The sequence below is a fragment of the Helianthus annuus genome, chromosome 9, assembly GCF_002127325.2.
Source record: "Helianthus annuus cultivar XRQ/B chromosome 9, HanXRQr2.0-SUNRISE, whole genome shotgun sequence".
Taxonomy (NCBI): Eukaryota; Viridiplantae; Streptophyta; class Magnoliopsida; order Asterales; family Asteraceae; genus Helianthus; species Helianthus annuus.
Window position 1 is genome coordinate 129,091,352 of NC_035441.2, and position 27,473 is coordinate 129,118,824.

A 27,473-nucleotide genomic window follows, 5' to 3' on the forward strand; every position below is an offset into this window, starting at 1 on the left:
TCAAAGCTGTTTTCTTCATCAATGAGAACTTTGCATACTTTATCTCTTCGTGACAACAATCTATTTTCTGAACCTTTCAAATATTGACAAGTTGTTGGTACCCTTCGATATGTAATATAAAGTGTGTTAGTTCATGCATCCCCCAACAGGAAATCATTGGTTTACAGTTAAATGACTTTTACAAAATTCAAAAAGGCAATGTTAATCATAGTCTATTCATTTGATGTGCTTCAGGATCCAATCTTCGAGTGTTCACTGCCAAGGCACCTTCTCACGGGTCGATTGCTCTCCTCGAGCCTTCTTTGATGCCGATTGGGTAGGCTAGGTTCCTGGATGACCATCGGTCCACAGGAGGATATGCCTTTTATTTGGGTATCTAACCTTCTTTCACGAACCGCTAGAAAACAACACAAAGTTTACCGATCATCCGCTCTATTGAGTCCGTATACAAAGCTTTCCTCGATGCTATTGGTGAATTAAATTGGTTAGAAGCTCTCCTTCGAGCACTTGGTGTAGATACAACATGTGTTCCTACTTATTCTCTGGTGTAATAATCTAGGTGCAACTTATCTCTCAGTTAACTCTATATTTCATGCTCACACAAAGCATGTTGAAGTTGATTTTCATTTTATTAGAGAGAAGGGGTGCAAGGGAAACTTCACGAGGTGATCAGATTGCAAAGTTCACAAAACCATTTCTAATCAAATATTTATATTTTTTACGTTCCAAGCTACATGTTGGTCCCCGTCCTTAGCTTGCGGAGGAATTTTAGATCATCATTGTATTTGAAGATATATATATATATATATGTGGTACTCATGTGTAATAATGTACTCTATATAAATCATTCAATATAATAAACAGATAACCATTATAGAGTGTTTATCTTCCACCAATGCATCAACCTTGAGTAAAAGAACTTATTTGAGTTTCCACGGTGTCCGGATCTTGGTGGAATAAAGCACAAATCAAAAGGAACGTGTCAAACTAGAGAAATCAGGCTCAGTTCAGTTAATTCGGTTACAATAGATCATAACCAAAACTGACCTACAATAATTGGTTACTTGAAAATGATTAACCGAACCATCGATTTTGACCTGACTTCCTTTACTAGGTTTTCATGCTTTCCCCTACTTAAAATAATAATGATAATAATCTATACTATATAACAAAAGAAACCATGTTAGGGACACATGACGTTCTATTAGACAGTCTTAATTATTTTTCTAAATATTTATTATGTAAAATCAGTTATTGATAATATTAAATTTAAATTTGTAGAAGAGATTTTAATGATAAAGACAAAGATAACATAACTGATAATAATATATTAATTATTATAATCATATATTAATTATTTAAATCTAAAAAAATATATTAGCGTTTTATATATATATATTTTTATACATTGGGTATATTTAGAATCCTACTTCCAATAAAGGATTCCATTATCCTATTTTACACCCCAATAAAATAATAATATTAAATCATAATATCTAGCTTATCTTTTATATATTTAATACTTTTTACTAAAATATTTCTTTTCCTTTTTTCCTGCTAATTATCCAACATCAGGTAATACGTAAATTTCTAACCTAATAATAAATAAAAAAACAAAGTAAAATGTTATAAACAATGTAATACACAACTCTTTAACCAAATAAAAAATAAAGTAAGATGTGACAATAAGTAAATAATACCTCAAAGTTCATTTTGTTAGAAAACACATCTTGATTACTAAATGTGTTAACAGATTAAATTATTCGTGTAAGACATATGTTTATTCAAATTGTGCAATACACGAGTTTTTAAAAGATGTAACTATTTTATTACTTAATATATAAAATTATATTTATTCAACCCGTGTAATACACGGGGTTTTAACCTAGTAATAAGATAAAAAAACAATGAGAAGGATTACCACTTTGAGTTGTTTAAAGAGGATTGTGAGGGTGCTTATGCTGCTAAGCGCCAAGAATTTTCGATGCTCGATTTTGCTGTTGTTCGAGCCGCTGGGAAGTTGGCTCATAAAGCGGATGGAGTAGCTTTACTGAAGAAAGCTTTGGGAGATGATGGCGATGGTGGTGCGGGAGGTGCTGGTTCTAGCCATCCTTGATTGGAAGTTTCCGGCCTGAGTGCTGTGTATAGCCCTGAATGGGTTTGTAATGGTTGCTTTTGAGACAATTTGAAATTTCTTACCTGTCGTGCTATGTATTTGACAAACATTTTACTGCTTTGTTTTTTGGTTATGCAAATTTTGAAATCGTCATAATATGTGCATGTTTAATTACTTTGATTAGGTGTCACGAATGAATGATGGCGCTGACAGGTGATGTTGTGTTATTACAACGTTTTTATTCTGTCGTTTAAGTATGCGCGCTTGTATGTGACATACGAAGTGATCGAGTTGCAGGTTATTGTGTGAGCTCAGCTGGGGTTACAGCCTTGGGAGCATTACAATGTTTAATTTACCTTGCTATCGATATTTTCGTGTTTATGTGGGCACGAAGTTATGTTTTTTGGCGTTTTGTAGGCTTTGGTTGTGTTTCTGACCCGGCTGTTCACTTGGTTGTGACGAGCCTTGGAGGTCTACAACGTTTCCTATGGTCGAGCCATTGATGTTTTCGTGTACGCCCGAAGTAATAAATGCAGTTGTGACAAAAAATTTGCATGAAATAAAGATAGCCAAACACTTCTTGTATTAGGTAAATGTGTCGGCGATTCGCCCTATACGATTACATGTTTGTATTATATGTAGCATTTTCGTAACTGTTGGGCATTCCAGGTTCGTGGAACCTCTTTGTCGTTCATGGTGCGTAGCTTGTATGCCCCCTTGCCAAGGACCTCATCAATGATGTACGGGCCTTCCCATTTGGGAGCCAGTTTCCCTGGTTTTTCTGCATTGGACGCTTCATTGTCCCTTAAGACATAATCGCCTGGGTTGAAGGTGCAGATCCGGACTCGGGAGTTGTAATACTTTTCAAGCTTTGATTTGTATTTGGCTTCATTGATTGCTGCCATCTCCCTCCGTTCTTCTAGGAGGTCCAGGTCGATCCTCCTTTCTTCTTCGTTATTGATCAGATTCATGGAGAGCATTCTCGGAGATGGAAGCCCAATTTCTGCTGGGATCACAGCCTCGGACCCATAGACCAAGCTGAAAGGTGTTTCTCCATTGCTTGTTTTGGGCATTGTTCTATGGGCCCATAATATGCTTGGTAGCTCATCGACCCACCCTCGTCTTTTTTCACCGAGCCTCGCTTTGATGCCATCGACGATGCTCTTGTTGACCGCTTCAACTTGACCATTCCCTTGCGGATGTGCGACCGACGAGAAGGTATGTTCAATGTTTAGTTCCTTGAACCATCGTTCGAGATCATCTGCTGCAAAGTTTGTACCATTGTCGATGATGATTCGGAGTGGTAGGCCGAACCGGCATATAATTTGTTCCCAGATGAATCGTTTAACGACTGCCGATGTGGTTGACGCAAGTGCTTTTGCTTCCACCCACTTCGTGAAGTAATCGACCGCAACGATGATGAACTTGACTGCCCCCGGAGCTTCTGGGAAAGGGCCCACCATGTCTATGCCCCATTGTTGAAAGGGCCATGCGGTTGTTACTGGTACCAATTCGTTTTTTGGACGCATGGTTTTTGGCGCGTGCCGTTGGCAGCCGCTGCACTTCCTTAATTCCTTCACGGCATCGAGGTGCATTCCGGGCCAGTAGTAACCGGCGTTCATTACTTTTGCCACTACCATGCGCGGCCCGGCGTGGATACCGCAGATGCCTTCATGTACTTCCCGGATCAGATAATTTGCGTCGTCGGCGTCAACACATCGTAGCAGCGGGCCGAGATATGACTTTCGGTACAATATCCCGTCTGTCATCTGATAATGCTCTGATTTATACTGGATTTTCCGCGCCTCAGCTTTATTTTCTGGAAGTATCCCGGACTGTAAGTACATGATTATGGGTGTCATCCAGGACGTGGTTCCTGTTTGGATGACGCTGACTTCTCTGAGTGGAACAGACGGGTTGCTTAAAACTTCTATGTGCACGTCTTTGGCTAGGTGCTGGAAACTTGTTGACGCAAGCTTGCTTAAGGCATCTGCCGGCTTGTTTTCGCTGCGGTTTATGTGGTGCACCTTGTAAGAATAGAAGGTTTGCAGCAACGTCTTTGCTTGGTTGAGATAGAGTGCCATTATGTCGCCCTTGGCTTCGTATTAACCATTGATTTGGCCTGCTACTAACATGGAGTCCACATGTGCTTCAATGTGTCGGACTCCCATTTTGATTGCCAAACGCAAGCCGGCCAGAAAGGCTTCGTACTCTGCTTCGTTATTTGTGCTCTTGAAGTCTAGACGTATGGCGTAAGTGAACTCGTGTTTGTCAGGGCTTACTAGCCGTAGCCCCGCGCCTGCCCCATCTTCGTTGGATGCATCGTCTGTATACAGCAGCCATGGCTCTTCGGTTTGTTTTTTCTCAGCTTTCTCCATCGCCTTACACTCTCTGTCTTTGTCATCCGGGACTTCCGTCATGAAGTCTGCCAAAACTTGGCCTTTGATCGACGGTCGTGGTCTGAAGACTACGTTGTGTCCCCCTAGCTCTATTGCCCATTTGGCCAACCTTCCTGATACTTCTGGCCTTGCTAGGATATTCCCAATATTGTAATTTGTTAACACGTGGATGACGTGATTGGCGAAATATCGGCGCAGCCTTCTTGACGCGTGAATCAGTGCAAGGACAAGCTTTTCCATGATTGCGTATCTGGTTTCTGGATCGGTTAAGGTTCTGGACACATAATACACAGGTGTTTGGACACCTTGTCGATCAACCAGCAATACAGCTCCGACGGCCCTGTCGGAAGCTGAGAGGTACAAGACCAAAGGCTCTCCTTTGTTTGGTGCGGTTAGAGTTGGCAGCTTGATGAGACAGTCTTTCATCTCGCGGAACGCATTTTCTGCTTCCGGAGTCCATTGGAATTGGTTTTTCTTCATGCAGTTGCGCAAGGTCTTGATGAATGGGAAGGATTTTGCTGCGTGGTTAGCTAGGAACCGATTGAGTACTGCCAATCGTCCTGCGAGCTTTTGCATGTCTTTGACGTTTGCTGGTGAAGGCTTCCTTTCTATGGCCTGGACCTTTTCTGGGTTCACCTTAAAACCATCTTTAGTGACTATGAAGCCCAAAAACTTTCCTTCCTCCATTCCGAATGAGCACTTTGCTGGATTCAGTTTGATGCTTACGCTGCGCAGCGTGTTGAAGGTCTTCTGAATATTTGCCAGCATCGCGCTCTCCTCCTTGCTCATGATTACCAGATCGTCCATGTATACTTCTATGTATTTACCGATGGCGTCACTGAATGTTTCGTTCATCAACCGTTGGTACGTAGCACCTGCATTCTTTAAGCCGAACGGCATCTTGGTGTAGCAGTATAACCCCGTTGGCGTGCGGAATGCGGTTTTATCTTCGTCTTGAACAGCCATCTGGACCTGGTGGTATCCTTTGTAGCAATCCAGAAAACATTTCCACCGAAACGTTGCCAAAGAATCTATTTTCTCGTCTATGTCTGGTAAAGCATAGCAGTCACGAGGACATGCTTTGTTCAGATCTTTGTAGTCGACGCACATTCTCCAACTACCATTCGGTTTCTTTACCATTGCTGGGCTTGCTACCCACGTTTGGTACCGGACTTCCCTGATGATTCCTGCGTTTAGCAGTTCCAACACTTGTTCTTTCATTGCATCATGTTTGATATCGCCTAGGTGGCGCTTGGCATGCACCACTGGCTTGGCGTCTTCGGAGACGTTTAGACGGTGTTCTGCTATATGCCGTGGAACACCAACCATATCAGCCGGTGTCCAGGCGAACACGTCCATGTTGTCATGCAGTAATTTCTTTAACGCCGCGCGCGTTAGATCAGACATTGCGGGTCCCAGAGTGACTGTTTGTTCTGGGTATGCGCTGTTCAATACCCATTTCTCTGCTTCTATGCGCGGTGCCTGTTTGCTTGCTTTTGCCGGCCTGATTTCATCTGTTGTTAGCACTTCTTTGCTTGCGTATATCAACGCAATGCCTGTTTCAGTTGGAAAGCCTATGGCAGAATGTGGTGCGGAACAGATCATGCTGAAATCTCCTTGGGATTCTCTTCCTAAGAGGATGTCATGTTTTGAATGTGCCGGTAGTACCATGAACGTGACTTCTTCGGTTCTCGAATTTCTCCCATCAGAAAGCAACACTGGGAATGATATTTGTCCTAGGGGAAAGACGGCCTCGTTGCAGAAACCAGTTAGTGGGTAATCGACTGGTTCTAGGCGCGCCTTATCCTCTTGGTCGAATTGATTGAAGCACTGTTCATATATGATGTCTGCGGTGCTCCCGGGATCGATAAAGATGTAATCTGTTTGGTAGTGGCCGATCACCCCTGGGATGACTATTGGCCGCTTTTCTCTTGGACCTCCCCTGACAACTGGGAACACCACTTGCTTCTCGCGCCATGAATCGTCCTGCGCGCGCTTGTTGTAGTTTTTTCTTGGTCGCCGTGGACCTCCTTGCACCATATGAGTTTCTAGCTTTCTGAGCTTCTTGTTGTCTGGACCCTCATCTCTTCGTTGTATCTGGCGGTAATCGCGCTTTCCTCCTTTGACTAAGTGACCGAGCTTTCCGTCTCTTAGAGCTCTTTCGATTTCTTGCTTTAAGCTAAAGCAGTCATCGGTCAAGTGGCCCGTATCTTTGTGGAATTCACAGAAGAGATTTGGGTCTTGACCCCTTCTGTTGCGCATCTGCAAGGGTGGTTTGAACTGATGGTTCTCTGTGGCTAAAACTTCAGAAGGTGTTTTGGTTAGTGGAGTCCACTGCTTTTCTCTATTTTCGCGCTTTACTTCTTTTCGATGGGCTATCTGATTGATCGTATGGCGTGCGTCGTCCCGTGGGGGGCTTCTTTCTCTGTTCCCAGAAGCCCTCCAGGGTTGATTTCTGCCCCTTCTGTTGTTTCGATCGTTATGGTTGTGTGCGCGCTGACGGTGATCGTCACCGGTCAGTTGCCTATCTGTCTGCGCAATGGTCTTGGCCGCTTCGATGAAGGTTTCCCAGTCTTTGGGTCCTCCATCTCGCCCTTTGATTCTTTTAACCAGATCGTCGCACTTGACTGCTCGCATGAAGTGTGCACGCATCATTTTCTCTGGTATGTCTCCGATCTCTAGACATTCTTTGTTATACCTTGTAATGAAATCTTCTACGCTTTCATAGTCTTTTATCCATATGTTCAGACAATCACCCGGATCTCTGGCTTGTCTTCGTTGCTGAGAGAAGTGTGCCAGGAACTTCTCTCGGAAATCGACCCATGATTTGATTTTGCCAGCCGGTAAATTGTCGAACCAAATGCGCGCCGCGCCAACGAATGTTTGAGCAAACAGGTGGCACCATGTTGGTAAGTTCCATCCGCCTGTTGCTCCTGCACCTTTAAACACCTGGAGGTGATCGTCTGGGTCCGTCAACCCGTTGTATTTACCCACATTGTGTGGTAACTTCGTTTTGTCGATGGCCGCGCACGCGATCTCTGGAATGAATTTTGAATTTTCAGCCATGTCCTCAGGACGATAGCTCAAGGTGTAATCATGCTCTGCTTTGGGGTTGTACCCCGCGCGCTTGGTAGGTTTGTATGCTTCGTGTTCTGGAGGAAGTCTGCTGAATACTGTGGGCTCCCCCTTGTAAGTTGGGTCGTCTTCCTCTTCTTCCCATTCTGTATTCATGTTGCGCGCGCCCAAACGGGTTTGGATCGGCCTTCGTTGTAGATTGGAGGTTTGAACGAAGTTGCTCTCTGTTTCAGCATAAGTATCGCGCGTGTCTTGTACGCTGGGTCTTCTTATGTTTTGCACTGGTCCTCTTTCTGGTCGTAAGTTCCACGCGTTTGTCTGCTGAGCCGTGTGTGTACTCAGAGACCTCGGTTGTGGAGTTACAAATGTTGATTGGTTAGCCTGTGCTTGGAGCAAGGCTTGCTGTGCGCTGAGCTGCGTATAAACTAGGTTTATGGACGCCATTTGTTCGGCATACCAGGAAGCCAGAGTTTTTCCCTCGGGTAGCCCTAAGAGTGCAGAGTAGTTGAGTTGTGCTTGTTCTGATGGAACAGAAGGGCCTGGTCCATGGCTTACAGTCTGCATCGGCGGAGGTGTTTGGTGTAACATCCCCGTTGGAGATTGGAGAGCAGCTCCGTTTGTGGTTTGAGTGATGATTCTTGCCGGTGTTTGGAAGATGGGTCCAGTTGTGGTTTGGCTAACAGCCCTGGACGCACTTCCAAAAATGGATGGAAACTCGTTGTTCAGCTGACCTTCTTGGATGGTCTCGTTCCTTTGACCTCGTTGGACGTGTGCTGTGTCCGAAACGAGTTCAAAGGAAGAGACTTCTCCGTCAGCTGGGTGTGAATGATTCTGGTCTGCCATTTTCACGAGTGTTTTTTAGAAGAGAAAAAGAGGTGAGAGTGGTCTTGCAAAAAAGCGGATGGCGCCAATGTTGAAACAATGGTTAACACAAGGATAACCAAGAGGGTTGTTTCACTTATGGGGTTCAACCTCTTCTCTTGCTCGTATCGGTGGCCTGAGATCTGCAAAACAGTAAACACCGTTAGTCTCGTTAAGAGGGGGGAAGGGGATTTTCCCTCTTAACCAGGCTCCGGCGTGAGAATAAGTACTGCTCTGAGAAGAATAAGACAGTGTGTGTATAGAGTGAGTAAAGAGAGCCAAGATCCTCAACCTGAACGATGAAGGGTCCTATTTATAGCCGGATGGTGAAGAAGGAGGAAGCAGCTGTGCCAGCTGTGGGTGCGCGCCAGCTGTCCGACCAAGGGGAATATCCTCTTGGTCTGCTCTGTCGTGAAGGGTGTAGTGGTACACGTGGCGTCCTTGTATTCGCTTGCGCTGGGTACCTCGTACTGGTCGCGTCAGCCCTGCTCCCTGGATTGTCGCAGGCCTATGTGGCCTTCTCTCAATGGTGACACGTGTTGTCCTTTATGTTGGGCAAAGCATCTTTGATGCCAGCTGTGAACCGCGTAGGTGTCTTCTTGAAGTTTCTAGAAGGTTCTGGTTGTGTGCACAAAAGTGGTGTGGTCCCTGCCATGTAGGCAGGGAATTGGGACCATACCTCTTCAGGTACTCATGTGTAATAATGTACTCTATATAAATCATTCAATATAATAAACAGATAACCATTATAGAGTGTTTATCTTCCACCAATGCATCAACCTTGAGTAAAAGAACTTATTTGAGTTTCCACGGTGTCCGGATCTTGGTGGAATAAAGCACAAATCAAAAGGAACGTGTCAAACTAGAGAAATCAGGCTCAGTTCAGTTAATTCGGTTACAATAGATCATAACCAAAACTGACCTACAATAATCGGTTACTTGAAAATGATTAACCGAACCATCGATTTTGACCTGACTTCCTTTACTAGGTTTTCATGCTTTCCCCTACTTAAAATAATAATGATAATAATCTATACTATATAACAAAAGAAACCATGTTAGGGACACATGACGTTCTATTAGACAGTCTTAATTATTTTTCTAAATATTTATTATGTAAAATCAGTTATTGATAATATTAAATTTAAATTTGTAGAAGAGATTTTAATGATAAAGACAAAGATAACATAACTGATAATAATATATTAATTATTATAATCATATATTAATTATTTAAATCTAAAAAATATATTAGCGTTTTATATATATATATTTTTATACATTGGGTATATTTAGAATCCTACTTCCAATAAAGGATTCCATTATCCCATTTTACACCCCAATAAAATAATAATATTAAATCATAATATCTAGCTTATCTTTTATATATTTAATACTTTTTACTAAAATATTTCTTTTCCTTTTTTCCTGCTAATTATCCAACATCAGGTAATACGTAAATTTCTAACCTAATAATAAATAAAAAAACAAAGTAAAATGTTATAAACAATGTAATACACAACTCTTTAACCAAATAAAAAATAAAGTAAGATGTGACAATAAGTAAATAATACATCAAAGTTCATTTTGTTAGAAAACACATCTTGATTACTAAATGTGTTAACAGATTAAATTATTCGTGTAAGACATATGTTTATTCAAATTGTGCAATACACGAGTTTTTAAAAGATGTAACTATTTTATTACTTAATATATAAAATTATATTTATTCAACCCGTGTAATACACGGGGTTTTAACCTAGTAATAAGATAAAAAAACATTTGTTTATTTAAAACTTAACATATTGCTTTTTTTTTTCAACGGCAAAGAACGACGTGTCAACCACCATGACACCTGACGTCGTGACCAAGGTCGACTACTCGGCCGCCGTCAGCCTCTTGGCTCTCCAAGATGCGCGGAAACCCGACCTCCACCCGCCCGAAAGCACGACAGTGGAATAATCGGTAAAACCTCGCCTCCCATCCAAGACGAGCCGGCGCCACCCGTATTCGCCCTTCACCTGTATGCCGCAGAAAATAATGGGAAGAGTAGGAGTTAGGGTTGTTCAAATTGCTCGGCGCTCAACGCTCGTTCGGTGCTCGCTTGAAAAATGCTCAGAATTTGCTGGTTTGATTCAGCTCGATTGAAAAAACGCTCAGTTCAAATCGGTTCGGTTTGTAAACGAATCGAGCACGAGCAAAGGTCCGCTATCCAAGATCCAAATAGAGCTCATTTAAGTAATTAGAACTGAAGTTCAATACCAATAGTCGATTGTCCAATACTTAAATGTCTATTTGAGTATTGAGTCAAAATTTCGAATACTTAAATGTGAAGCGCCGATCAATACTCAAGTCTCAACCCGCCATTCAATTTAGATGTACAAGATCTGAATCAAAACCCCCCATTGACCATCGTTGTTCGGTTTCTCCATCGTCACTTGCTAAAATGCCAACTCGCCAGGGTTTCTGCTACAATCGGTTCCTTCAATTTCAAATTTCCGATAGAACCAGGGTATGCTTCAATCGGTCGACGATTTATCTTCCCAATCATTTAATCTCGATAGAACTAGTTGAGTGTTTTCGTATACCTTTTTATTTATTAAAATTTTTTACTTGTGTTCTAATTGGATGAAGACTTCACTTTATTTTGATAACTAGCGCCCCGTCATCACTTTCCTTTTTTGTTCTGCGACGCTTGTTCGAAAAATGCTCGGATCAAAAGACGCTCGCTCGACTCTGGCTCAGTTGAAGAAATGCTCGGTTCAGTTTATAAACAAACCAAGCACGAGCAAAGGTCTGATCGGTTAAGTTCGACTCGTGTCGGTTGAAGAAATGCTCGGTTCAGTTTATAAACGAACCAAGCACGAGCAAAGGTCTGATTGGTTCAGTTCGACTCGTGAACAGCACACCGATGGAAGTCAACTCTAGATCACTCCTAGGGCTGTTCATCAGCCGAGCCGAGCTAGGGCAAGCTCGGGCTCGGCTCGATTATAAACCGAGCTGGCTTGGCTCGGCTCGGCTCGGATTTGAAACCGAGCTGAAAATCTAAGCTCGAGCTCGGCTTGGTTTTAAATCGAGCTGGCTCAGTTCGGCTTGGTTTGGCTCGATTTTAAAAAGAAAAATTAATACATAGCTCTCAAAATTCAGTGTTCTAAAATATTATTCAATACTTCAAAATAACATATTCAAAATAAGTTCAACCTAATGCATTACAAGCCAAAATCACGTTTAACAACTTAAAATATGTTTTATATTTCAAGTAAATACAATATTTGTTTATTAGCACGGCAATCAACCTTTAAATATGTAATAGATATCAAACTACAAGCGTAAATACATGTAAACAATAATTACTTTTTTGTAATATATTATATGTATATAAAAGTAAAATATGTTATAAGTAAAATAATTCGAGCTAAGCCGAGCCGAGCTAAACCGAGCCAATTTGGCTCGTCACAAGCCGAGCCGAGCTAGGCTCACTTTCTAACCGAGCCGAGCCAGCTCGGCTCACTTTCAAATTGAGCCATATCGAACGAACTTTTTCCAAGCTAAATCCAAGCGAGCTTCGAGCGAGCTACGAATCGCAAACTTTTTGAACAGCGATAATCACTCCACCGCTAAAAGCTACATATAAGAAATTGCTTGCTAAATAAAAAGCTAGATAGAAGAAATTACTTGGAAATAACCATGTAATTATAATAAATAAATATCCCCTCCACAGTGTTGAGTTTTCCCTCGCTGGTACCAAACTCACCAAGAACGACAATGGAGAAGAAGAAAGGCATGAAGAACATCTTCAAGAAGCTTCACATAGGCACCAATCACGATCCAAATCGATCATCAAACGAACCACCACAATCATCAACTACCGCATCATCATCATCTTACGCCACCGCCGACCACCGTACACCGTCAACCGCCACCGGTCAACCCTCCCTTCAGTCGCCGTCTGCTGCCGCAAGTCCTCCGCAGGCGTCTCCTACCGTCAGTGTTACTACTCGTCAACCGCAGGATTATTATTCCTCCGAAGAGGAGTATCAGGTCCAGCTAGCCCTAGCTTTGAGCGTGTCGAATTCGGAGTCCAGAGGTGATTATTCGGATAGTGATCAGATCCGTGCGGCGAAGTTGTTGAGTTTAGGGCAGCATAATAGTGGTGGTCATGTGGTTGATAGAGGTGATGGTGCTGCTGATAAGTTGTCTCGGCAGTATTGGGTGAGTTGAGTGTTGTTAATTGATGCAATCGTTGTTCGGTAGTCGATTAACTCTTTTTGATTATGATTGTTTAATGATGATGATTATGTTTCTAGGTTAAATACATTTACACACTGAATTTGAGGTTTTATGCTTATTAATATAGGGACTAACTGCTTATTAGCATTAGAGAGTTTTACATAGCCTAATTTAAAGGATTTAGATAGGTTAATGGAACACATGTGTTACTGAGATGATATAATTTCGGTTAATGAGGTGTCATTTATCTGATTATTACCTTGAGTAGTTTTGTGTAATATTGTCTTACACCATCAATGTATCTGAGTTGAGTAATCAAGTTAGTTGAAATTTGAATGAAGCTAAAGTATTCATTAAAACCGTAGAGTAACACGAGAGCAGTTTTAATTTGATGAATAAATTATCATCGTTGTGTCGTTGAATATTAGGCAGTAAATTGCTGACATCTGTGCTGTTTCTATTCAAAATGTTTAGCACTGTTACTATGTAAAACTGTATGTCTGTATCATTTTTTCCATAGTGTTTAGAACTTTAGATTGATTATTCTATTCCTATTTTAAACATTTGGTTACATTGGTGTGATGCCACTACCATCCCTTTAGTACACCAATCAGTAATCACTAGTGGTATTATGAGGCTTCGTCGTCTGAACTATTCTATGTCAATGCACATTAAAGAACAAGAACTGTTCAGGGAAAAATAACAAATAAGAAGCATGTTCACCATGGTTGTATAAAGTCACAGTTAAGCATGTTCACCATGGTTGTCCTATATAATAAAAGAACACTCTTCATATATTTTGTGATCAAGAGTTGCACGCTTGACAGTTTGAATTAGTATATAAGCTGAGGAAGACACAAATATGTTTTGCATTTGTATGAGTTAATCTTAATCTGTTATGATTCATTTTAAATTTTTTTTTACATGTTTTGACTTGTGTTTTTCTGTCAACTAGGATTACGGCCTCCTTGATTATGAGGAGAAAGTAGTGGATGGTTTCTATGATGTATATGGGCATTCAACAGAAACAGGGAAAATGCCATCATTGTTGGATCTTGAAACAGACGCTGGTAGTTCAGGTTTCGAAGTAATCGTAGTTAACAAAACAGTTGATCCGGCCTTAGAAGAGCTGTTGCAGGTAGCTCACTGTATTGCATTAGACTGCCCTCCTGCTGAGGTAAATCTTTTAGTGCAGAGGCTTGCTGAACTTGTGACAGAACACATGGGTGGGCCAGTGCGAGATGCTAATATCATTTTGGCAAGATGGATTGAAAGAAGCACAGAGTTGAGGACGTCTCTTCATACCAGTATATACCCTATTGGATCCTTAAGAGTTGGCTTGTCACGTCATCGCGCTTTGCTTTTTAAGGTGAGCTGTCATTTTCATTCTTTTGTCTTTGATCCAGCCATTATATGGTTTCAGTTACTTACATATAAGTTGGCCGTTTTATCTTAATCTTTATAGGCACGGGGGTAGCATTTACTTTTATCTTATCCTTTTATTCCTGTGAGTTGCAGGTACTGGCTGAAAGTGTTGGAATAACCTGTAGGCTTGTCAAGGGTAGTCACTATACTGGTGTTGAGGATGACGCAGTCAACATTATCAAGTTGGATAATGAAAGGTAACATGCGGTCCTTTCACATTTCCTTTTTGTCTCCAGTAATTTACCTTTTTCAGGATTACTTTTACTTTCTACCTTTATCTTCACATCGATGCCATAACAGTCAGCACTAAGTTTAGCTCATTTTCCTCTATTCCATTTCAGAAATTTATTAGTGGTCCATGATAGAACTTTTGCTTTTAGCAATGAAACTCGCAGTAACTTATCTTAGATGTGTCAGACCGTTGTAAAACAGTTTTCTTGAAGTTCTGTTATATTTCCTCTACAAGATTATCATCATTTTTATATCATTTTCAACTGTTCTCATACATCCTTTTATAATTTTACTTGCTATTTTCTTTCACTTTTTACTGCCATGTAACCATATGTGTCTATCACTTAAAATTGTCATGCACCTAATCCAACTTGACATTTTCTGAGAATATTAACATTCTACACCATAGCTCAATGAATTAGTGATCGTGTTGTACTGCATGAATGCATGATTATTATGCCTATATGTTATGAACTTATTGTACACCTTTCCTGCTTCTAAATAAAGGTCTTCTCTTACCTTCAGGGAATTTCTGGTTGATCTGATGGCAGCCCCTGGAACACTTATACCTGCAGATATATTCAGTGCCTCTAAGGATTCTTCCTTGAAATCATACATGCCAAAATCCAACAAACTTCCAGATTTTGGGCTTACTTCAAACCATTTTAAAAATGGTCAAAACATTGAGATGCAAAATGGTGCTGTTGAAGAACCTTTGATATCATTGACAAGCACTAGCGACACCGTTGTTGGTGCGTCTCCAGCAGCAGGGAAAAGAGTGTCGCCTTCTAGTCAGTTGGATCATATTCCCTCATCAGCAATTGGCAGTTCTCTGTATAAAGGCGGCCGTGGGCCGAATGCAGTTGGTGGTGGCTTAAGAATGAATGTTAATATCGTCCCATATAATAATAATACTCAGAGCAGTGTGGAGGATAATAAAAACCTTTTCACAGAGCTTAATCCGTTCCAGATTAAAGGTTCCGGGAAGGCTTCGATGCAGAATAATTCTGCTGAAAATAAAAACGAGAGGACAAAAAACAATCAAGTCTCTGGTCGACCTCCTGTACCATTAATGTGGAAGAACCGTCATGCTATTAACGAAGCACCAAGGAAAAAGGAGCATGAAGAATACAAACGTGTAACTAATGATTTTACCATGCCGGCCTCCACCAGTGAAAATAATGAGAGTGTTTCTTCAAATGCATCTGAGTCTGAAGCTGCATGGGCTGAGTGGAAAAACTATAGATTGTCTTTAGAGGTGGTAGGTAATAATAGCAATGCGTTCCCCAGGAATAAGAGGTTGGACCAGGAGAAAGTGCATGTGATCAGCGGGCAAGACGTTAAAAAGACCTCGGAATATCTAAACAACCAAACGTTGGCAATACCTGAAAGCTCAACCTCATCGGTTCCACCTCAGATTGATCCTGTTATAGATGATGTTGGAGACTGTGAAATTCCATGGGAAGATCTGGTTATTGGTGAAAGAATTGGACTAGGTAACATTATAAAACAGTATGACTATTATATTATATTATATTAGTTTTATTCCTTGCTTCGTACGATAAGTTTATTGGTTTAGGAGTTTCTACATTCAAACCTGCAAATGTTCGCCTTTTACAATCCTGATATAGTTACCTGTCAGATTCAGGATGTATTGGGCTGTAGTCGAGCTCAAGCCAGGTTAAGCTCGAGCTAGAGCTCAAACTTAAAGGAGCCAGCTTGGCTCGGCTCGTTTATTTAATCGAGCTGCAAAGTCGAGCGCAAGCTCAGCTCGTAAAATGTTCGAGCCAAATCGAGCCGACTCGTTAATTTTGTGAACTTTTTATTTTTATTTTTTTTTCACAGATTGATAACATAAAAAACATATAAAAATTACACATATATCTCTATGTATTATTTTTTTCCTAATATTTTAAAGACCGAAAGACATCTTAAAATGTTAACACTTCAACCACCTGCCACATTTTTTTATTTTAATACATTTAAAATTAAAGTAATTATTAATTAATCTATATAAATAAAATAATTTGATCTGGCTCACGAGCCAAGCCTAGCTTGAGCTTGGTTCGTTTACAAATCGAGCCAAGCCAAGCCGGCTCGTTTACAACCGAGCTTTTTTCAAGCGAGCCGCGAGCTCTTTGAACACCCCTAATTTCTTCCGAGTTTTAGTTTCCCTTTTTGTACACTTTTACATTAATTTCTCTACGCAGGCTCATATGGTGAGGTTTATCATGCTGATTGGAATGGCACTGTAAGTTTTGGTTATTTTTTTACTAAAAATGAATTTGTGGTAGTGGGAGAAGTTTTTCAAACATCTAGAACACGTTTAATGCTGAATGAAACTACTGTGGTGCGTAATTAATTGATATTGCTGTAAACAGGAAGTGGCAGTGAAGAAGTTCCTTGATCAGGATTTTTCAGGTGCGGCTTTAGCGGAGTTCAGGAGAGAAGTAAGTAAAGTGCCTTAATAAGTAAAGTATGAAATGTCCGTGTAGGGTATACTTTTGATTTAAGCGTGTGTACTTCCATCACAGGTCCGCATTATGCAGAGGTTACGCCATCCGAATGTTGTGCTTTTTATGGGCGCTGTTACTCGCCCTCCAAATCTTTCAATTATCACTGAGTTTTTGCCCAGGTAGGTTTTATTTTTTGAGTTTTTTTATACTTGTTTTTGAGAGAATATCCGTGTCTCTTTTCTGGAGTGTGACTTAATATAGGTTCTACTCGAGATCTGAAATTTGAATATAATCTTTACATATAAATGACCATGGCAAAGCCTAAGATTGACAATTTGGAAATACTAAATCATTGTTTACGGATTATGATATTCTTTTGCTAATATGAAGCAAACCTGTACAATGTTCTAACCAGGCATTACACAGACCACATAATCTAAATCTATAATCTGTGTGTAGTCAACATATTAATACCTTCGTTTACTACTTGTCATACATACACCATGCATATGTGGACACACACTCATAGACGCATTTGGATGTATTATGGATAATGCACTTATGCCAACACAGTTAAAATACACAACCTTTTTCTTTCTTTTTAGAGGAAGCTTATACCGGATCATTCATCGCCCACAGTGCCAAATTGATGAAAAGCGTAGAATCAAAATGGCTCTTGATGTGGTAAGAAGCTTACATACCTGTTTAGCTTATATATCTTTGTGCTTTGTCATTGTTTGAAATGCTCCTTCTGTAGGCAAAAGGGATGAATTGCTTGCATACAAGCGTTCCAACTATAGTTCACCGTGACTTGAAATCACCAAATTTGTTGGTTGATGAGGATTGGAATGTCAAGGTAATACATGTCCCTCTTCTTCTTCTTCTTCTTCTTCTTCTTTATACCAAACACTATATCACCACTTTCTATTATAGACAAATTCTACGTAACGAATTAGTAAGTGTTTTAAATTCTTTTGAAAAAAGTTGTTAGCGAGATCTGTTCTTAGTTGGGTTATAACAATAAGTAATAATATATCTGTCTCTTCAGACATGATGTATGGTTTCTGACAGTAGTGTTCAAATTACTAGATGAGGGATATACTTTGTTGATATTTGTAAGATGTGTTTGTATCTATAGTTTCGTTTGTCTTGTTCGTATTAGTAAGAAACAAGAGTTTAACTGTTGCAGGTATGCGATTTCGGGTTGTCACGCTTGAAGCATAACACATTTTTATCATCCAAGTCAACAGCGGGAACGGTGAGAAGCTTGATTATTTTTAGTCAGTTTCCGGTTTAATTTGCTTTCTTCATCATTTTTCCCTTATCTTTGATGTTATTATAGCCTGAGTGGATGGCACCTGAAGTTCTACGGAATGAAAATTCAAATGAAAAGTAAGTTTGATCACTTTTAGACTAAAATACCCTTCAATATAGTATTCCTAGTTTTTGACAGGCAAACATGTTACCAAAAATGAAAGCTTTTGGTTTTTATTAAGAAATGCAAAGAACATATTTATATATGAATACATACATGCATGTGGACACAGGTGTGATGTGTATAGCTTTGGCGTTATACTGTGGGAACTTGCAACCCTAAGACTGCCTTGGAGCGGAATGAACCCAATGCAGGTTGTGGGTGCTGTTGGCTTCCAAAATCGCCGCTTGGACATCCCCAAGGATGTCGACCCATTGGTCGGAAGAATAATCTGGGAGTGCTGGCAAACGTATGTCCCCTTCTTTTTTCAACATCTCAGTAGAACCACCTAAACTCTTATGTCTAAATATTAACTCATCGTTTTGATAACATGCTACCAAACCTACTCGTTTTGCCACCTCTAGGTCCGACTTTGCTTTACTGACTCCTCTTTGTTTTACTCACAGGGACCCGAATTTAAGGCCTTCTTTTGCGCAACTAACAGTAGCTCTGAAGCCATTGCAGCGGCTGGCGGCTTCTTCACAAATTGATCAGCCAGGAAATATTTAAGTCAGTTGTTCAACCATCTCCCATGTTTATAAAATGAGTATATAATAGGAAAAAAGGGAGTGAAACAATAATTTGTATACATATATATTTTTTGGGTGTTATGTAAATACGGTTTGTGATTACCATATCGTGTTGTGTTCTCCATGCTTTGTAATTTTTTATGTCCGAGGGTGATCGTTAACTTTTGAAGTCGTATCTTTTCTATTTTAAATAAGAACTGTTAAATCCTATATCTGTCCGAAGCCTATTAAAACTGGACCAACCGGATTTGCCCGGTTGAGTCTATCTGTACCGCCTTCATTTGGACCGACCAACTAACTCCTTCAAGGCAATTTTTAATTTGAATCTTTTCCTTTTTTTACAACTTGTTAACTAAGAGCTTTATGTTTTTATTAATATTGCAAATCGGCAAATCTACACAAAAAGATAAATTAGTTACTTTTATATTTTACCTTTAAATTTAGAGTAAAATGCCAAAATGTTACTTGAGGTTACAAAAAATAGTTTAAAACAAGGCAAATTTAAATGCTCACTCTTTTTCTTCAATTAAACGAGCCAAATTCAAGGTTAGTTGAGCTATAACTCGACCCAATTAGCCCTAGAAATTTATATGTTTATTATGTTCATTATTATTTTCACATATTGTATTTTGCCTTACCATAGAAAACAAAAGCCGAACTTTAAATAAGACTATATAATTTATTATAATTATCGTAATACAATACAATCCCAATCCTTCACAATTTATTTTCCATGAGCCATCAACCATTTATTTGCATAGAACCCACTTTCAGAATAGACTTCAATGGCTTTCTCTCATCCCCTTCAATCTCCATTGAAGGCCATTGCTCCAACACCTTCTTTCTCTTCTTGTTGCTTGAATAGTCCTCTATATACTCGACTTCGTGGTTGATACTAACCGTTTTTCGTGCCTTCTTCGGTTTAGCCACCTCCCCTGTCCCCTTTTCGCCTTCCTCGCCCCAAGACAATGGTTTAGCCACACCATGCGCCTTGGCTTGAACCATGGGTCCATAAGTGTCGTGTTTATCTTCTATGACCGGGATCGAGCGTGCACCCAAAACAACAGTCTTTGTAGCATGGCCTCTAAACAGTTGTACCAATGACTCATACACCAAATGACTAGTAGTCGCAAGATAACAAAATGGGCATCTTTTGTTTGTGCTGAAATAGCGGTATAGGAACAAGTTGTTGCACACAAGACATCCCGAAACCATGATGTTTTAGAAATATGTTTTTTTTTCCTATTTTGGGAGTTTTAAGATTGTTTGCAGAATAACATTTGTTTATGGACAAAACGAGATGGGTCGGTGTAAGTTTCATGTTACCAACCTAAAAAGATATCTTTGAACTTGAAGCTCAGGTTATTCCTGCCATGTGAGTTGAAGGTTGCTTTCACTTTGACGACTCGCTAGTGTTAAAGATGTACAAGGATGAATAAGGGTTGCTTCAGAAACACTCTTCCTTTGCTTTGCTTGGAAGATAAGTAACCATTTCTTAGAAGCAAAAGAAAGGCATATAAATGAACAAAATTGTCGAAAAATTGTCCTATTGTGTTGATCACCCAATGGTGTTCGCAGGCTGGATGCATTAGAAAAAGTAATCTTATATCTTATACAAATTAATTACACATCAAACGGCTCGTATATAAAATCACCATGCTACACCGTTAGGCCAAACATCAAAATTCAAGTAATAAACAAAAACACATGGTTTCACACATTATAAGATTAAATCAAAATAAAATGAATATATATAAAAGCCTAAAAATAAGGAAAAATGAATATATATCCAAGGTTTTGGCATTAAAGTATTGTATTTTTATTTATTGTCGAGGATACAAAAATCATGATGGTTTAAACTACGTTTTGGATCATAAAGATCCATTCATGTAAAAGCCTGTACCTCGTACAAAACTTCTTAAACTCAGAATGTTTTACATGTTTGACAGAAAATGTCCGGTGCCTAAAGCACGTATTACATAGGACTTGGGGTCTGGCAGAAAACGATTAAAGTTTAGCTATTTATCACCTGGTTTTACAGGAATTCTGCCACAGAGACGCCAATAAGCACCCGGGTGAAACTGAGACTTTTCAAAAACCCATATATCACGAACGAGAACCTAACCAAACAACCCGTCAGTATATATAATATGTATTAGATTGTAATGACAGTTATAAAATATTAATTCAAAGTGCATCAATCTAATACCTCCTTATCTTTGTTTCCAGCAACCACCGCCCCTTTTGCATCATAGGCCTCGAACTTCTGTATCAAGTGATACAATGTAATGAAAAAATTTCAACATCAGAGAAGAAAAATACATATGACAAATGAAACGTAACAAAAACATATGGATAATCTACGTTTTTTCCAGAAGGAAAAATGTAAATGCCAATTTCAAGTGTTTTCATGTTGATCATTCGCTATGCAGTTAAAGCGGTCCAAAATCGAATAGCGGTCAAGGTCCGCTATATGATATATAGGTTATAGCGGTGATATAGCGATAATTTTATACCATGCATAATTTATGTATTTATATATATATATATATATATAAATATATCTTTGAAAAATATTAATAGTAATATCAAAATTCATAGTAATAGCATTCCATTATCAAAAACCTGTTGCAAACAAAATACTAATAGTAACTTTGAAGTATTTAATTTAAGAATTAACACAATCAAACACCGTTACTGGCTTACTGCTATAACCGCTATAGGCCACCGCTATAGCACCGCTGTAGTACCGCTATAGCACCGCTATAGCGGTATTTAGCGCCGCTAATAGCGGAACCGCTATAGGTCACCGCTATTTGGACCGCTACACACCCTGAGGTCCGCTAACCGCTATAGCACCGCTATTGACTGCTTAGATCATTCGCATAAATTGAAGTTTGAATGTTGCTGAACTAAAACTTTAATGTTACAAATATGACTTAATACTATAGCAAACCAACATACTTTTTCAATTTATTAAGTTAACTTACAAATAAAATTAAGCTGTAGTTAGTGTACCTGTTTAGAGAGAAACTCAAGCGTGAGCTGTATGAATACTTTACTCAGGTCATCTTTGTCAACTCCAATCTAAAGAAGAAAAAACAATGAAAAAATTAACAATAATTTTGGTTTTCAAAATGAATGCTCTTATCAAACTGCAGTTAGGGCTGTAAACGAACCGAACGAACACGAACAAGGCTATGTTCGTGTTCGTTCGTTAAGGAAATTTGGATGTTCGTGAACTGTTCGCGAACATATGACGAACAAAAGTTTGTGTTCGTGTTCGTTCATTAAGGAATTTTGGTTGTTCGCGAACAGTTCGTGAACACTAACCACGAACGCAAACAAACACAAGTGAACTTTAATTTTGAAAATTAAAAAAGGCACCGTTAATCTTAAACATTGTTCACAACGAAAGTAGTTAAATATAACCATTTAAAGATTGAAGGGATGGATAATATTGGGTTCAATCGATTGGAGATAAGCTGAATGAAGGAGCGTGATATCAAAAGAAGGAGAGGGCCAGAGAGAGGGAAATAATACATATGGGGAAAGTAAAAAATTAATAAAACATTAAAAACTTTTAGAAAAATAAACATAAAAAACCGAACACGAACGGACATAAACGAACGAACACGAACGAACATATTACCGAACGTTCACGAACACAGTTGAACGAACGAGACCTTTGTTCGTGTTCGTTCGTTAAGCTTATCGAACGAAATTTTATGTTCGTGTTCGTTCATTAAGCTTATCGAACGAACATAAACGAACTTCCCGCCGAACGGTTCACAAACTGTTTGCTGAACGTTCGGTTCGTTTACAGCCCTAACTGCAGTGTTATATGAAAGGCTTATGGATCTTTAAAACGCCTAAATACATATGTAGCATTTGTGTCCCATACATTTTTGAAGTAACATAAGCAAAAGAACAAACATGTGTCATATGAAATGATACTTGCCATTCGAGCGCGTAGAGTTCGAATTTTAATGACTGGCTCTATCAGTTCCCAGTAAACACTACTCCATCTAGATTCTCTTAGCTTAATTTCACTTTTGAGTGCCTGTGTGGCAGAAAAAGCACATGAAAAACATTATAAACATAATATATATATTCCTATTCCACCATGGTCCCATGAATGAAAATAAACGGATATAATGACATACAGAGTACATTTGCTCGGTAACCATTTTTCGCAGCGACGTTTTGTCACCAAGAGCCATTAACATGTTTATCTGTAAAAGAGATCACTAATTACATAGACTTTTCATATAACTTTTAAAAAAAAATACAAAATTACATGCATTATTATATTACAGATAAAAGGCATCCAAAGATGATTAACTTTCACAGTGATTTAAAATAAAAAGTGTACCTCTTTATATAAGTTTACAGCCTCGGTGTAGAATTTTGCTTTTGAGTAACCAGATTTTCGCAATTTGGCAATAGCATAGGCATTCTTTAGCTGCACGTAAACCCAAAGAAAGTAGGGATCATCGAACAGATCAAAATAAATATGCATATTACTCATGAATTTGGTAGTAAAGAACAAGGTGCAACCTCTAGAAAGATGTCATCTTTTGTTCTTCTCCATCCATTTCTTGTAAACCACCTACATATGATACATTGATACCACAAGTTCGTGAGTCCAAAACAATTTTAAGACTATCATTCAGAGTTCAATGTTGAAACAAGATTTTAAAGAATTAAAAGAGTTAATTACTGTTTTCGTCCCTGTGGTTTGTCAAAAATTACTATTTCAGTCCATTAATTTAAAAATTGCGATTTCAATCCCTGCGGTTTCACTTTCGTAACCATTTCAGTCCTTGTGGTTTCACTTTCGTAACCATTTCAATCCATTTATTCTGTTAGTACAGGGACTGAAATGGTTACGAGGTGGACTGAAATGGTTACGAAAGTGAAACCACAGGGACTGAAATCGCAATTTTTAAACTAATGGACTGAAATAGTAATTTTTGACAAACCACAGGGACGAAAACAGTAATTAACTCGGATTAAAATCTAACCTTCGCAAAAAAGAGATGGGCTCACGGGGACCATATGGCTCATATATGATTCCAGGACTAAGCATGGCAACTTTCAAAGCCCCCTGCAGATATAAAAGAGCATCCCAATTAGGGGTGTTAGTTTGGTCGGATCGGTTTAAAGTAACTAACCCAATTAGAAGAAACAAATCGTTCTCCGTTTGCAAAAAAAGAAGAGCCATCCAAACTATCTCAAAAGCCGAACCGAACCAAATTACACTTCAGTTCATTCGATTTCACACTTAATATAAATGCTCATTGAAAAATGTATAAAATATTAAATATATTAAAATTTCGGTTGTGCATTTTCATAAACTACACACTACTCTATCTATAAACTGAAAAAAGAAAGAAAAAAAAAAGAGCTTGATCCATATAGTTATAGCATTTCTTGAATCTTGACCTAACAAAAAAAAAAATAATAGTTTGTGATATTCCAATCATATGTCCAAAACCATTGGCATCTTCCTCATAAAAAAATGATAAATACATAAAGCAGAAAAGAAATCTAAATACATAAATTGTAATCTTCAATAAAAAATGAAATTAAAAAAAAACAAACTCATGCTGTGTTGTCAACTGAAACATTTCTAAAGTACAAATCAAAATAAATACAATAAAAAAAGCTAAATATGTAAATAAGTAGATAAATTATGTAATGTGTGTATATACACAAACACTTATATATAGTAAGGAAAAAAAAAGCATATCACTATTTGGTTTATATGAATTATTCAGTTCATATGATGATAATAACCAGATCCAAACCAAAAACAAAAATAGTAATTATGTTTACGTTACATCAGAATAGTGAACACTAATAATCTAAATAATTAACTATTAAATTAAATTAGCATACGCTTAAAGCCTCTGCCAGTTTCAAAATAGCATACAGATGGCTCACTTCATACTTTGTTCAAAAGAAAAAAATATGTAATATTAATAATTTAATATTAATGGAAAATATAACGAAAGGATAACAAACTAAGGCCTTTTAAATAAGAGTAAAAATGAAATTTGTGACTAAACAAGAAACCTTTTCAGGTATGAGCATGTGTATAACTCTATAAAGAAGAGAAATATTGATGAATAGAAGCATATGACTTTGTATGTGCCAGATCCATTTAACTGTTGTTTCTACGAAAAGGCGTATTTTTATATAGTTATGTTATTTTACAATTAAAAGAGCTATACAAAACTTTAAACTATCAGTGACAACTTTCATAAATGATTTGGTACCCTAACTTCTATATAACTTAAACAACTATACACACAACAGTGGTAAGGAGAACAAACTATACATATAGTGATATAGCTCTGGAGTTGACCAAGTCAAACAGCAAAAACGGTCATACCATTTGCCGTGCCTGGGCAGGGGCTTTAACTTGTGTAGATAAGCTTCGTGACCCATTTAGAAAACTTGATAATTCAGCAACCTACACACAAAATAATGGCAAGAGAAGCAATCAGAATTGAGTTATCAAAAAAGATATATAAACTTTCTGTTGGTGTTTCAATATAGGTGGTTGTTACCGCTGCAGTACGAAGTATTTTATTATCACCACGAGTGAAAGGATGACAATCGGAGCCCTTGTAGAAGCAATAGCAGTTTCTTCCGCTAACCACCTTGTGACCTAATTACATAGAATGAAAAATACTTATGCGTTAGTCATTTAATCTTAAATAGAATCTTAGAATTAAACTTCTCTAGATAAAGCTTCCTAGCATTATTTACAAAATGCATTTTAAACTTGGAAGCTAAGTACGGAAAAGCAATGTTACTGTAACCCATTTTATGAAGATGGATTATTCTGGGAAAATTTTACTAATAAAGGGTCAAAAGGGGAAATTTTAGAAACAAAAATTATTAAACAGAAAACAGGGTTAAAAATTTCTCAAGTATAATCAAGTGTCTAGTACCATTGCTCAAAACTGGATCACTGATCTTTGTGATCATATCTAGAAAATTGATTACTAAAATAATCCTCAAAAATACAAACAGACAAAAGATTGTTGGCAAACCAAACCAACCCAACCCAACCGAATCCAATTTAACATGGTAGCCAATCAGCCCATTTTGGCATCCTATACCCAGAACATGTACATAGAATGGCTGAGACAGTTGTTATCTATTGGTGTCATATTCATAAATTTTTCCAGACAGACACTAAAACCCCTAACTTCATTTCATTGCAAGGCTATCACTAGAGTAGAATCGAATCATGAATCATCCATATCTGCAAATAAAAAATAGTAACAACAATAGTTCAAGTAGTTAATGCGGTAAAATATCGAATATCGGTCAAGGACCGATATCGGATATCCCGGTAGGATATCGGTAATTTTAATATCATATGCTAAATTTATATATATAGCAATTTAACACTAACAATTCAGTATACTCTCCTACCATTAACAAATTAACCTTTTGCAACTTGCAAAACATTAACAATTGTAGTAAGTAGGAACTTACTAAGACTTAAAACGCTAACATTTAACAATAGCAACTAACAATTAAGACTTAAAACACTAATAGCAACAATAAGAAAAAAAAAAACAGATAGTAGAAGTAAGAAGAAAGGTACTGATATCGGAAAATCGGTGATATATTGGTCAAATCTTGGTCCAATATCGGTCAATATAGCTGATATTATCGGTAACGATATTCTGACCGATATCTCGGCAGGGGACCGATAACCGATATATCACTGATATATCAGTTGATATATCGGGATATTAACTACACAGCTCAAAAGTTTCCTAGCAAACGTGTTTAAATCCATCCCATTTCACATATCTAGTATCCTTCATCTTCATCAATGTGCATATACAGTTCTCCATGCTTACAAAATCTAGCAGTAGTTCCAATCCAAATAAGAAGAAACCTAAATTCATTACATTTGGTTTGGCTATGTTCCTTCCAAAGTTGGCATTTACAGTGCCCACAACCATTGTTTAACTATCATGTCACCACCATCGTAATCGTCAACATGTTTTTTTTTTAATCAAAACTAAGCCCTATCTATATCCCATAACCACCATTTCCTCTAAATGCAATACAACTAGAAGAAAAAAACGCAGCAGCAGCAGCATTAGCTAAGGAATTACCTTCCTCTGCAACATTCGAGTAGGTCCTCCAGTTTCCAAACCTGAAAACACAATCATTATATTATACAACAATAAGATGGTAACCTTCGTTCGTGTGACCTAAAACTAGAACAAAATCGGAAGCGATTAATAAGATAGAATGAATACTACTGACGGTTTTCGAATCTCCAGTGTTTGATAAAGATTTCGAGCGTTTTGTAGACGTCTCAATGCCATCATCGACCGATCTCACGAACGAAGCTGTCTGTCTGTAAACAAGGAAGGGTTTAAGGAGGAGGTTTTGTTCTCAATTTTGTTCAGGGGAAAATAATAACAGAGTAAATTACTTTTTTCTTTGAGCTTAAAATCAAAATGTTTAACAAGTCCCTACAAGCTTTTTCTATAATCATTTGAGGCTTTTCGAATCCAAATTTTAACCTTTTGAGTCTAATTTTTTTTTTTATAAATTGAACTCAAAACGTTAAAAACGAATAAAATTAGACTCAAAACGTTATAAAATGAACGATTAGGGACTCAGGACGTT

At 38.3% G+C, this 27,473-nt stretch overlaps 2 protein-coding genes across 2 annotated transcripts; one reads left to right on the forward strand and one right to left on the reverse strand.

Annotated features, from left to right (window-relative positions):
* The first annotated feature begins 12,132 nt into the window (after positions 1–12,132).
* On the forward strand, positions 12,133–19,005 carry LOC110878641 (serine/threonine-protein kinase EDR1). Its single transcript, XM_022126983.2, has 13 exons — positions 12,133–12,663; positions 13,637–14,050; positions 14,200–14,303; positions 14,863–15,833; positions 16,548–16,588; positions 16,719–16,787; positions 16,872–16,972; positions 17,399–17,477; positions 17,551–17,649; positions 17,983–18,051; positions 18,136–18,185; positions 18,341–18,517; positions 18,675–19,005. Exons 1-13 carry the CDS (start codon positions 12,217–12,219, stop codon positions 18,775–18,777), a joined length of 2,724 nt encoding a protein of 907 aa, XP_021982675.1. The 5' UTR covers positions 12,133–12,216; the 3' UTR covers positions 18,778–19,005.
* Positions 19,006–20,581: 1,576 nt separating this feature from the next.
* Positions 20,582–27,270, reverse strand: LOC110878642. Its single transcript, XM_022126984.2, has 12 exons — positions 27,105–27,270; positions 26,951–26,991; positions 25,376–25,476; positions 25,198–25,278; positions 23,825–23,907; positions 23,358–23,409; positions 23,173–23,262; positions 22,964–23,032; positions 22,759–22,860; positions 21,816–21,884; positions 21,007–21,063; positions 20,582–20,917 (listed from the first exon to the last, which is right to left on the reverse strand). Exons 1-12 carry the CDS (start codon positions 27,167–27,169, stop codon positions 20,816–20,818), a joined length of 912 nt encoding a protein of 303 aa, XP_021982676.1. The 5' UTR covers positions 27,170–27,270; the 3' UTR covers positions 20,582–20,815.
* Positions 27,271–27,473: the final 203 nt, after the last annotated feature.